At 43.7% G+C, this 13,954-nt stretch overlaps 1 protein-coding gene across 2 annotated transcripts in view; it reads right to left on the reverse strand.

Annotated features, from left to right (window-relative positions):
* Positions 1 to 13,954, reverse strand: part of DPP6 (dipeptidyl peptidase like 6) — an 868,888-nt gene that overhangs the window by 771,511 nt on the left and 83,423 nt on the right. Inside the window, exon 1 of one of the 2 annotated variants that reach the window (XM_038391575.2) lies at positions 3,383 to 3,552. The exons of the other annotated variant lie outside the window; for it this stretch is intronic. Within the exon in view, the coding sequence (XP_038247503.1) occupies positions 3,383 to 3,433 (51 nt within the window). The 5' untranslated portion in view covers positions 3,434 to 3,552. Of the gene's footprint in view, positions 1 to 3,382; positions 3,553 to 13,954 lie in introns of those variants that run through there. 2 annotated transcript variants of the gene reach the window in all.

Here is a 13,954-nt window from a genome sequence, read left to right on the forward strand (position 1 = left end):
AAGTCCTTATACAATAGTTTGAAAAACATCCTGACAAGCTCATGGAATATGACCTAGTTTATAAAAGGAAACAACTGACCACTTGCCAAAGCATTCCCATGAAAATAAGAAAAGCTCCATTATCAAGGCTGTGAACTGTGTTTCCATGTAGGATAGTCCCTCAGCTCAATTGATGGATAGGAAAGAGTTCAGTAAAATAAAAATGGACACTTGTCCAGGTAAAAATTTTTTTTTAATAGATATTGTGAAAGACTGCCACAAGGATACAAAAATGTATCTTACTCTCACAAGTAAGACTTCTCTTTTGGCTGGTCTAATTAAAGTTTAAAAAAAAAAAAAGACATCCCCAGATGTAGTGACTCCATGAGCTATCACCACACATCAGGGCGCATTGTGAGGTAAGAGGCCAATGGACCAAGATTCTCACACACTGTCACATCATTTTAAGAAAAAAAATCTCATTTTAAGAGAGATTTTTAAAGAGGAAGAAAATCAATATGTACGTAGTTGCTTGTCAAGATCCAAAGCAACAGTGAAACTGTCAAAAAAAAAAAAAGAAAAAAGAAAAAAAGAAAAAAGCAAGCTTTGAATTTTCAGTGACTTTTCAAATTCTGCCAGGTAATTAAGATAATACATATTGTAAATACAATCACAGTTACTTCAGACAACACATACAGGCATGCATACTACATGCAGGATTTTTTTAAAAAGTATATTGCCATGTGCATTATCTAGCAAGAACACTTAAAATATTAGTCTTTAATATGAATAACCAAAGATTACATTTTTTCCTAGTAATAAAAAGGGTTAAATTAAACTTACTGAAATAACATTTTTAAGAAAGTGTACCAGGATAAGAAATGCACCAATTTGAAGTTGCTAGAATTTCCATTAAAGTCAATGGGAGTTTTGCCCTAGATTTCAGGATCTGATCTAGTAATTACTTTGAGGAAAGTTAAAAGCTGTTCAGTATTTTCTGGATGAAATATTCTGAATCCATCAAATTAAAAAAAAGTCAACCCTCACTTTAAATATTAGCTACATGCTCAATTACCACAAACCAAATTATAGGTCCCTGTGGCCAAATTATAACAGAAACAAGTTCTCCTACAAGTAAAACAAACCTCCAAAGTTAAGTAGTATGAATCCAAGTCAGTCACCCATGCCACTTTAACGGTTATGCTCTCCTAAAAATCTCTCAGTATGCATTACAATTCAGCTTGAAAATATTTTTTCAAAATCAAGATTAAAAACTGGCACTGGAGTTGGGGGACAGACTGTTGAGTGGCCAATAAGACCTTATGGCTGCGATTTAACAAGACCCTGCTAACCCGAAGTCAGTGGCCAAACCTCCATTGAGTCCTATCGCATCAGGCTCTGATTGGGCGGACAGCTCCTATAGTATTATTTTGTTTTTAAATCAGGCACTCTAGTCTCGCATGCATTAGCACAGAAGTGCTTAGATGGATTCCATTTTTGTCACACAGAGAAACAACAGGTTTCAGAGTAGCAGCCGTGTTAGTCTGTATTCGCAAAAAGAAAAGGAGTACTTGTGGCACCTCAGACTAACAAATGTATTTGAGCATAAGCTTTCGTGAGCTATAGCATCCGATGAAGTGAGCTGTAGCTCACGAAAGCTTATGCTCAAATACATTTGTTAGTCTCCAAGGTGCCACAAGTCCTCCTTTTCTTTTTTAGAGAAAGAACACCAGAAGATACAGCCCTTTGAATAAGTAATAGTAATGGGATCCCTTCCCTCCAATTATTTCTTGACTGTAGAGCCCAAAGGGTACTATGTTAAAGGTTTTTATTAATGCTGTGACGTTGTGTATGTAAATTAGGTTAACACTGTCCTTTAATAGACAGCATCATCTCATGCGGTTAATGATTCTTTTAGTGGTGGATATCACTCTAGTCAAGGACTATAATGACCTTTACAACAGTAGTTTAAGAAAAAAAAAAGTACATTCCCGCATGGTAGAGAACCCCAGCACCAAGTATTTTTACAGGCATAATAAAAAAAGAATACGCTGCAATCACACGCAAGGTAAAATTCCAGGGGGGAAATGTTTGCAGAAGTTCCTGTTCAGCTCCCTCCCTTGAATTCACAGGTCACATCGCACTGCACCTTCCTGTTAAAACTAATGCTAGAAAAAGCAACGTGATTGTCCTCGTAGTATAGAGAATGAGTGGTTTTACCACGGGATTTCGAACACCTTGGCCGTTTCTTACACGTCTGGGGGGGGGGGGGGAAACGCGTGCTGCCTCCGTTACATTAAATGGGAGCATTTCCCTAAGAGGCGGGCACGCGGGATACAAATCTCACAGGTTTGCATTTGCTTTTGGGGTTTTTTTTTTAAAAATCATCAACAGGTGTCTTTGAACGGCTTCAGGGTTCTTTACGATAAGTTCTTTTTGGAAGCCAAGCCCTCTGTAAAGCGATCACGCCTCACGGCATCCCTTGCTCAGCACGAAGACCGCCACGACCCAGCTGCAATCCACTTCCACTCCCCACGGCAGCCCTGCACTTCGGCAGAGCATCAGCTCGTGCAAGCAAAGGGGAGGGGGGGAGAACTACCCCCACCAAGCAAAACCCAAACACCTCAAGCGGCTCAAGACAGCAGACAACACAGACAAACATCTCTCTAGCAGCACAAGATGGCAACCGGCACTTCCTCCGGGAGATCATCCGCCTTTGGTGGGGGTTTTCCCCCCAGCCCCGTTGGCTGAACGATGGACGTGCGGGGCAACACACACATACAACTGCTATAGTCACGCAGGAGGCAGACCAGGAAGAGGGAAAACCCCACCATGGCCCTCAAGTTATCCAAGTTGTCTGTGCAGCGATCCACTTCGGCTCGGCAGCTCCCCCCAAAAGCACCTCACCCCCTTCTCCAGACATGTTGTAATCCTGGGGGGCGAGGTTCTTGCCATCACCCAGCCAGCCTGTGCCCGCTTCTCTCGCCACAAGAGTCCGGGCAACAGCTGCAGCAGAGGGCAGAGACAGCAGAGCAGTCGCTTGCGTTGGGTGGGGGCACAGGGGGGGCTCCCTCCAAACCCACAGGTTCAAGTCAATGCCCCTCTCCCTGGCACAGAGCCTAGCAAGAGCAGGAGAGAGGACCCTGGCACACGGGGAGCCTCTGCCTAAGCAAAACCCTGCTAGGAAAGGGGCACTCCACAGCCACGATTCACCATCTACCGAGCCTGAGAGGAGGGATCTCCAAGCAAAGCGAAAGTGGGGGTGGGGAGGGGGGCTGAAGTGCCGGCCAGGGGCACCCCACATGCTTCCACTAAAGCGGAGGGGGTGAGCCTAGTTGCAAGCCCGAGGAACGAGCCCCACAATTACTTACAGTCGTTGGAGGCGGCAGCAGCAGCCACTTACCATCACGTTTCCTTGCATTTTAGCGGTTTTTATCATTGGCTTTTCCTTCATGTTCGCTCTGCGTGCGGGAGTGAGTGAGTGCGGCTCTCCGGGAGTTACTTAATCCAGCGGCCCCGGCAGTTCGGCGAAGAGCCGGCTTGCCCCCGCGGTGGCTCTTTGGTGGGGCGGGGGAGGTGGTGGTGGTGGGGGGGGGGGGCTGGTGTCTTTGCACCTCTGGAGATTAGTGCTAATTGCTCCCCTTTGGCAAAGGGGAAACCAAGCCACGTTCTGCGCGGGGGGGGGGGGGATCCTCAGTCAACACCCAGCAGCTTCAGCTCCTGCCCTGCGAGAGCTCCCGGGTAAACAGAGACACACACCAGCCCCATCCCCGCACACTCACTCACTCTCACACACGCACGCACGCACGCAGCAGGCGGCGGCTATTGCGATGGGTCTGAGGAGCGGGAGCTGAATGACACTCGGTGCCGGGGGGCGAGAGGGGAGGTCGGCGGGCAGGCTGCCGCTCGCAGCGGGGAAGAGAGGAAGCGCCACTTGCACCGAGGTCCAGCCCATTCGGACCCAGCTGCGGGGGGGCGGAGCATCCCCCCGCCCCCGCCCCTCTCCCGGGGGCCGCGCCGCCTGGCCCGGGAGCCGGAGCCGGGCCTCCCCGGCGTTAACTCTTCCCCGGCTAGGCAGGAAGTGGACCCGCCCGGTGGCGGCGGCCCACAGGGTGGGGCTGTAAATCCCGGCCTTACCGGGGGGGGGGGGAGGGCACGCACGGCGCGTTGCCATGGGGACGCGCCTTTAGCCCGCCCGCCCGCCCGCCTAGACTCCGCTCTGCCGCCGTGGCGGCCCCCCCCCCCCCGGGCTACATCCCCAGCCCTCCCCCGAGGCTCCCGCCTGCTGCTCTCGCTCCTCCGGCCCCGCGCGCTGCAGCCGCATCTCGCTGCCCCTGCGTCCCCCCCGGGGGCTCCTGCACGCACCCAGCCCAGCCGCCCTCTGGGGTCGCCCTGTCTCCTCTAACCCCACCCCTCCGAGCCCCTCTGGCTGCTGCGGCTCTGCCCACGCCCCCGGGCCTTCAGTCAGGCCGCTGGTGCCTGCCTCGGTCTGGGCACCCGCTCCTCTCTCCTGCCCTTCCTCCCGCGGCTACCCCAGGCATTCAACCCCCCGCTTTGTTCTTGGGCTGCCACACCCAGGGAGGCAGGATTCATTTACAGCCCAGGCACTCTAATGCCGTGACCCTCCTGCTGCAGTCTTCTCCCCCAGGTGCTTGTGGCGAGGCAAAGGAATCGCTGGTACAGAGGGGCGATGACTCCTAAAGGTGTATTGGGGTGTTACGGTTTGATGCCTCCTTTATTAATAAAATAAAACCAACCCCATCCTGTCTTTTTCAACGCTATTGAAAACAGGCAATTTGGATGATATACAACGGCAGAACATTCAGTACAATCCTATTAGCGTAAAACCGGAGGCTGCTTAACGCCGCAACAGAGAAATGTTGGGATGATCATCTAAAAGGCTTTCCAAAAATGTCAAGGCTCAGGAGCAATATAGTGTGTGAGGTTTAACCCTTCTGTAGGCAGCAAGAGTGGCATTTAGAGAGAGGATGCAATTTGGGACATGCAGAGAGGGGGCAGATACTGTCTATATTTCATAAAGCCAAACATGCACCATTCTCTTGCTGTTACTCCTTGGTCCACCTACCAGTCTCGCCTCACCTTTTCATGGATGCCCCACCCCCTTCCTTTTCCTCTTTAACGTGGCTAGGGGCCTCATGCTATCACCACTTCCTCCAATGGACAGAAAGCTGGACCTAGCCGTCTCTGCTCCTCCCTAGACCAGAGGAGGGCGCTAGATTCAAGCTAAGTGCTCACTGGCTGACCTGCCCCCATTTTTCTTTTAAGGGATGACGGTAGGTCACACTTTTTAAAGGTACAGTGTCCTGCTTCTGAAACATGGATCAGCTCTCCATTTACCAACCACCACCCCTAACCCTAGGGTTGCATTTGGATCAGGCTCTACACATTCTTGAACTGCCTAAGCTTTTAAAAATTCCCTGTTGAAGAACTGCACCTGGTCTCCCTCCCTCCCACTTGTGTAATTTGCTCAGAGGTGCTGTCAAGAACTGCAGGAAAATGAAACTGATACAACTACTCAGGGAAGTAGTCTGCCTAGGAGGAGTAAAATGGAACGGAGTAGGATCCCATCAATTTCACTTTTCAGGGCTCTGCTGCTCCTTCTGGTGCTGACAGCTGAATACTGGCTGCAGGAATAACAGAATGTATGAAATCAAAGGAGAAGGAAAAGACCCTGAAAAGAGAGAGAGAGAGAGAGAATTGTAGCCAGTGGTTAAAGAAGATTGAAACCAGAAGGGAGGAAGCCGGGGGGGGGGGGGGGAACATTGCTATTCAAGCCGAGCACAGGAGGCAAAGCCCCTTCTTTTAACAGAGGAGGAGGAGGAGCTACATGGTCTCCATCATTCCCCTTTGCTTTAACCTCTGTTTGTAGCTCACTTTGTAAAAAGGTTTGTATTCTAGCCCTTTACCGTTAAAAGCACAAGCTCAAAAACTAAGGCTTCTAACTGGCAACCCGTAGCAAACTCATTAACTTCTTATGTGGCCCAGCCAGGGGAGGGAGAGACAGACCCACAATCTCCTAATGTGGGTTACAAACTACTTTGTTTCTTTCAGCTACCAAACCAGTTAACAAGTGACTATCCACCCAAATGAACTGTTGATTGAAAGAGGCTCAGACAGAAGCCTTGCTCTTATGATTTAGGATTCCCACATTTCAGGGTGCTCAGAGAAACCAACACATGCAAAAATCAAATTATTCTGTAACACTGTCAGAAGCCTATCCGCTCTAGAGGATAACCCTCCAAAAAGAAGAGCATGGTGGCACCTGGGTCGGCTTCTTATTGTTAGGAATTGCACATGGTACTAGAGCTAACCCTGCCTGTCTGCCCTGCTCATCTAGGAAGATTTACAAACATCTCACCCCTGCTTTGTTTATTTTGTCTGTTCAGTTGGCTTTACATGGTAGGTGCTTACAGCTAATGTATGTTGTTCATCTTGACTGGAAGGTCTTCTGTGTGCTCCCCAAAATCTTGGCTTCTGCTTTCTTTACTTCATTTTTTATTCTTATCAGGCTTTGTCTATTGCATCTGAGTGCTTTATCGTCAGATCTTTTAATTATGTATGAAGACAGAGTATATGATACATGCTTCGTAGTAGGTAGTTCCCATTTGCCTCCCGAATGATTTTATATACCAACAGAATCACTTACTAACTTTGGCAGCAGTCTTCCCCCCACCTCCAATCTCTCATAATGCAGTGTATTGGCTTTTGTCTGCTTACTCTTATTTAAGGTCTAATTTATGTGTCTTTGGCATTGCTGTAGCAATTGCTTTGATTAAAAGAGTCTAGTTTGAAGATTGCTGGCAAAATGCTTGGTTTTACTTCTGATACATTCAGGTTTCTCCCCCACTGCCTTCAGCACAGACACTCCTGGTCCATTTGGCTAAGATTACTGCACTGTTGCTTTTCCACATTGGCCATGGATCCTACTCCCATCACAGTTATCAACTCCAAGTGATGTGGCAACAGACCCTACACATGCGCCAATATAATTACAGTATATATGTTTTCCAACGCTGTACAAAAAAATGGGAGTGGGTACATTGGGAAAAGAAAAAAATCCTTTACAAAACTGAAATTCTTGTCTTTGTGGCAAGTTCTGCTCCATGACTTCCTTCCCAACCCTCTCCCAGGTTGGGTAGGATGGTTTCAGAACTAAGTCAACAGCCTGCCACCAAAGGTTTATGCCCCATAGGATGCAAAACACTATCTGCTTCCCCCTCAGAAAGGCATGATCATTTTTTTTAATTGGCCATCATAGTGCCTTATGCAGAGCCAGGAGGCTACTTAGTGAATTTGAAGAGGTAGATAAAACTCTTGACATGAGAGAGAGCCACCTGTATCATCTTCCAAGAGATTTTGAAATATTCTTTACCGATGAACACTTTCTTATGCCTTCAGGTGTATCCCTCATGTTCCAAGAGGTTGCCAAGATTCAGGCTACTGCCTTTCCTGACACTGGCTGAGGATATCTGTCATGCATCCATCTATTTAAATGTCATTGTAAGACAAATTTTATATAGCTCCAAGTGATACTTAGCTCTATTGGCGCAGGAATTGACTTTCATGACTCAGGCATGACAAGGTAGGTAGCTGGGAGCTCCATGAAACTGGCCTATTTTTCACTTCCAATTTTGTTAAGTCTGTTTTGTTATTACACACTTATAATAAATTGGAAGGATTGTCCAGGAAGTCTTGATTTATAAGGGTGGAACATTTGCTACAGTGGCCGTTGGCAGCAGTGACTTTTTGGGTTTAGGGCCAAATGGTGGGAGCCAGAGGACTTCCACAAAGAAAGTTAAAATGTGTGCACAAAAAATGCCTTTATCATAGCACCTTTTGGCACTTCCCAACTACACAGTTAACTCCAATGCTATATAAACCATTATATAGGGTCAGAGGTAAGCTTTCAGAACCTGTATGACTCTTATTGTTCCTTGAGTGTTGGAGCCCATTGCAATTTCACTTTCACTGGTGTTAACTATATACTTCAGTGGACTTACTCCTTCTTTACATAAGTGAAAGTGTTATTAGCATCAGGCCATAATGGCCAGATTTCAGAGGGAGCCACTGGCTGCTGAGCACTTTGGAAGATCTACCCATTACAGGCAAAGATACTTCTCAATGGGAGGTTTCAGGGTAGCAGCCGTGTTAGTCTCTATCCACAAAAAGAACAGGAGTACTTGTGGCACTTTAGAGACTAACAAAATTTATTACAGCATAAGCTTTCAGGGGCTACAGCCCACTTCATCGGATGCATAGAATGGAACATATAGTAAGTATATATATACATACATATACATATACACACACACACACACACACACACACACACACACACACGGTGGAAGTTGCCATACAAACTATAAGAGGCTAATTAATTAAGCAAAAAGAAAAGGAGTACTTGTGGCACCTTAGAGACTAACAAATTTATTTGAGCATAAGGTGCCACAAGTACTCCTTTTCTTTTTGCGAATACAGACTAACACGGCTGCTACTCTGAAACCTGTAATTAATTAAGATGAGCTATTATCAGCAGGAGAAAAAAAACTTTTGTAGTGATAATCAAGGTGGCCCATTTAGACAAGTTCACAAGAAGGTGAGGATACTTAACATGGGTCAATATATATATAATGACCCAGCCACGCCCAGTCTCTATTCAAACCCAAGTTAATGGTATCTAGTTTGCATATTAATTCAAGCTCAGTAGTTTCGCCTGGGAGTCTGTTTTTGAAGCTTTTCTGTTGCAAAATTGCCACCCTTAAGTCTTTTACTGAGTGGCCAGAGAGGCTGAAGTGTTCTCCTACCAGTTTTTGAATGCTATGATTCCCGATGTCAGATTTGTGTCCATTTATCAATGGGAGAATCCTACACTCAGGATTTATATATAAACCTGAACAAGACTATTTCCCCAAACTTCAGTTACTATCATGGTAACAAATATAGCACCCTGTATGATGTTGTTTTTATGGGTTAGTTTGGAACAGTACTTCTCTCTCACTTGTACCATAAATATTCAGCACAGCGTGGGTTTCACTGTGATGGGGAGGACTATCTGGAAAGCAGAGATCACAAGAACTATATCCTGTTCACAAATATTCTGTTCAAACCTGTGATGAACAGGGATGGAGGAACTTGTTTTATCAAATATAAACCCACTGAATACAGTTGAGGCTCAAAAGCAACAGAGATCACAAATACTAATTTCAAGACTTAATTTCAAACAAAATATTTATTGTTTGCATAGCAGAGACTTTCATTTGTTTAGCTTTTTTTAAAATATATATTAAGGATATAAGGCAGTGGACCAACTCACCAGCCAATGTATTTAAAAAACAATCCCAAGAGCATCAGGATTTCAGTCCCATTCTTAAAGATAACCCTTTATTTTCTCCCAAATAAAACAGTTTAATGTAAGTGTCATGTATAAACGATGTCCTTTTCCCTTGCCCAAGAATCTCCTGCAGTGCCTATTACCTGCGGGTCTCACTCCACAGGCCCTCTGCTTGCAAGTTAAGGAGAGTCTTTCTGCTCCCTTCTGCTGAGTCTTTCCTCCAGAAAACTTGCTTCTAGCCTGCTCCCTGCAGGGCTGCAGTCCCTAGCTTTCTGCCTAGCAGTCAAGGAGAGGCTGAAGGTTCTCCTCTCCCTTCCCTGAATTCAGCCTGCCCTTTATATGACAGCAGCCCTGGCTCTGAGTCACAGTGTTCTACCCCATGACTTATCCCTTTCATCTGGGAAGGTGGTCTGAACATGCCAGGGTGCAGCTGTTGAACCCCAACCCCCTAGAGGGCCAGGTCTCACTTTGACAAAGGGGACCATGATCGTATTTTGACCACAGAAATATACTGTAGGGAGGGAGGGGGAAGCAGCATGAAGAGCTTGCCTGTTTCAGGTTATCAGTAGAATCTGCCTTACAATTGGTTTACCATATTAGGGAGAATTGTGATCAATAATACAACACGCAGATGTCAGATGTTGGAAATAGTTGGGAGTAATACTACATGGCAGGGTGGATAAAACACCAATAATACTTTTGGGGGGGGGAAATCTATTTTATTTCGTTATTTATTACAAGTTTTTCTTTAAAAATAAACCTGTTTAAAATGAAATCTTAATTTAATATAAAATATGTTAAGGCCTAACCTTATTATAATTTAATTGTAAATATGTAACATTATGATTAGAGGTTTATGTGTCCTAAACATTTAAGATTGTTTTGTTTAATAAAAATGAATTGAATATGCTGTATTGTTTCATTAAATTCCAGTTACCATCCTAATGCAGCTAGACACAACTCATGAGAAAAAGTTAATTTATCTAGTAAATAAGCAATATATCACTCAACATTTTCTAACATACTAAAATGTACAAATAATAAGAACCTGAAAATATTATGCATTATGATTGTTTAAATAAATGTATATAGTTATAGTGTACCCTGCCAGGTAGCAAAAAGATGTACCAAATCTAGTGTTGATTTACAACTAAATAGAGCCTTTACATGTTTTAATGGTTACAACAACCAATGACAATGCTCCTTTCTTTAGAAAATAAAGAAAGTACAAATGGAAAAGTTAATTGAAGTTGGTGATTTAAATCAAGATTTTCCATTCGGTGATTTAAATCAATCTACCCTCAAGGAAATAATGGAGACCTTGAACAGGGCATTAGTATTGGACCCTGGCCACAATGGATAGCTAGTAGCTGCTACAACCACATATATGTACACTATTGTAACTAGCATCCTTTCCCTCACCAATGTGGGTCAATTTGTAGCATGGCTTAGCTAAAATGGTTCTCAGACTATGCATCTACAACCCCAACCTACTTCTGTTGAAGTCAAAGAAAGTTTTGTCATTGATTGCAATAGGTGTGGGATTGGTATCCTAGGGGAACTATACCACAATATTCTCACATATTTTTCAGAGGAAAATAAAATTGCTTATTCATCACAGAAAAACAAGTAGAACTTCCATTTCCTGCAAACTGATATATAACACAAACATTGATAGGATTAACAGAGCTATAGAAAATACTTAACAATGACCTAAACTTAGCCAATTAATTTGCAAGTTGCAGAGGCCCCATTGCAGAGCATGGTAAGATCCCTTAGGAACTGGCTAATAGATAGCAAGACTGATGTATAAAAAAATCCAGAGTTTTGATAAGTAATCACAATGTATTAGAGGCATGAAGTGAAATAACAGTAGAATAGAACCTCAGACTTCTGAACATCTGAGTTATGAACAGACCAGTGAACCATACACCTCATTTGGAACCGTACATACGCAATCAGGCAGCAGCAGAGATGAAAAGAAAAAGCAATTACAGTACAGTACTGTGTTAAACATAAGCTACTAAAAATATAAAGGGAAAGCACCATTTTTGTTCTGCATAGTAAAGTTTCAAAGCTTTATAAAGTCAACGTTCAGTTGTATTCAGTTATGAACATTTCACAGTTACAAACAGCCTCCATTCCTAAGGTGTTCGTAACTCCGAGGTTCTACTGCAGTAGAAGTGATTGACTAAACAGAGTGCTAGAGTCTAACAATGAAAGCCATCACATCTGTAAAGTCAACTGGGTATGTATTAGAACTGTACCCAAGCCAAAACCATGGATTGGAACACCCTCACTGTTTGGAAGGTTTTAGAATCAAAGACCTAATTTCTGAACCTTTCAGCTTGCCCCATGTTTGTAACAGGCCATATCAAAACACAAAATAATCCTAGATCCAAATACCTCTAAGCTTTGATTTGGGCCAAAATCTTGCAGCATAGACCCATATCTAAAAATGTATAATAAAAGGCCCCACTGGGACCTACTTCTGTACCTTACCAGACAGCAACAAAGAGGAAAAAATGCTATTATGCAGAGAGATATTAAGTCATGAATAACCAGGCAGTATGAAGCAGAGCATCAACTGACTAAGGGCCTAGTACTGTAAAGACCTTACGCACAGGCTTAAGTCTACTCCTGTTCAGCAAAGCACATAAGTATCTAAATGAAGAGCAGCACCTCTCATCTTTCATTTCAATGCTTTAAGATCTGATATAAAAGGAGAGAAAGACAGATAGCATTGTTCCTCATGTGAAAAGGGGACAGAGGTTCCACTGACTGAGCTCCAATTCAACTACCACTGAACATGAAAACTCAGATGACCTGAAGGACTTTGGAATTCTGGAGATCTTTTTAGCTGGGGCTCACAAGTGGATTATCATGTTTGGTGATGATTTGCATGCAGCTGCTACATTATTGTGCTTCTGACCAGGAATGGATAAACTCTTCACAGTATTGGCTGATGTGGTACAGTGCCATCTTGTGGACGCCACATGTATCTAACAGGAAATTAGAGGGCAAGAAGAACTTGTAACAGGAAGTTCAGAGGTAAGGTGTAGAATAGAAGGAGACATGCAGCGAGACGAGGTTTAAATATTTTCTGACTCAGACAGTTAATCTGGTTTAATCCATTATATTGATGTAATTGTTAAATAAAAGTATTTCATTGACATCTGGGACTCCTTGCTGCCTCGAGAATACTAGAACTGATTGCACAGTGGTTGCTATTAAGAAGTCAACGTTTGCCAGCAGCTACTGCACAGTGGGCTATCCCTCATAGTTAGAATATAAAAAAAAACAACACTTGTGTTAACCCAGATATCACTAGGTCAAAAATTTTGACTTTTTAATGGCAATATGTCTTAGAAAGACGTCTTCTGAATGTTGATTATTTTATCTTATTGTATCTTATCACACCAAGTTATAGGCATATTAGCTGCAATATTGTTAGCATTCAATGACTCCTTCCCCTCATTCTCCAACTGTTTTCTTTTTTTTTAGCCTCTCCCTTCATTTCTCATCTTTCCAACTTTATTAAAATGTGCTTCTCATAAAACACAGGAGCTATTTCATTCAATGAGAGGCATTACTTAGCTAGCTAAAATGCTATGAAAATTTACTGTATAAGAGCTGAAAAGTTACTGCACTGGAAAAGGGTTACTGATGTTAACACTGATGGTCTGTTTGAGGAAGTACTTCCTTAAGGGAGTACCCGGACAGCGTATTTCTCATTCTTCAAAGTTTTTCTTGAAAATCTGTGAGGAACCTGAAAGCCTTTCAATTTCACTTATTGACTCTATTCAACCATTAAATGTACATGCCTGTGCTTTGATGTCTGGGTTTTAGACAACACAGGAATTGCTAGATGTGATCTGAAATTGTTTGAGAGACTTCACCCACATCTCTTACTTCGCACCTGTTTGAAAATATAAACCTTTGCCCTCACATCAGTTTTGGTTTGCAGGAGAGGGTACAAGGAAGGTTGAAAAGGCACTTTATGCACAGCTTTTGAGATTGGAACTGAGGTGACTGCAGTTCAGATCTGATTGAAATTAGTAAATAACAGATAACGCCCACAAAAGCAGATTAGGAGTGAGGTTCTCACACTGTGGCCTATGAAGCACTTGCTGGTGATCTGCTCTTGCCATGGGTTGCGGGGTGCTGAGGTCACATTATATAGAACTCTAACACACTCCACTTTTTCCTGTATCTCAGTTTACTTCTCTGCTAAAGCACATTCCAAAGCTCAGTCTTTCCAGGACTTTAAAAGGAAAGTATAAACACATAGTTAAACACAGAGAGAGAAAAAACAAGAATTTTTTAAGTATTCTTTCTCTCTCACACACACACACACACAATCCTCTGCCTGTAACCAGTATTTGAAAATTTTCTTAAACAACTATTACCCACTAATTCACCTGGTGTTCCCCACGCAGATTTCCTCACTTGGTTGCTGTTACGCAAGAATCCTCTGCCCCTCCACTCCAATCTTCTTACAGAGATGACTTCTCAGTCTCTGCAGTGTGGCATCAAAAGTGCAGTGCATGTGTGTCACTCGGATTCTTCAAAGCCAGAGAAGAATGGCAGCCCCAAAGTTCCCCTCCAGACTCCTCAATTTCC

Source organism: Dermochelys coriacea, chromosome 2, assembly GCF_009764565.3.
Source record: "Dermochelys coriacea isolate rDerCor1 chromosome 2, rDerCor1.pri.v4, whole genome shotgun sequence".
Lineage (NCBI taxonomy): Eukaryota > Metazoa > Chordata > Testudines > Dermochelyidae > Dermochelys > Dermochelys coriacea.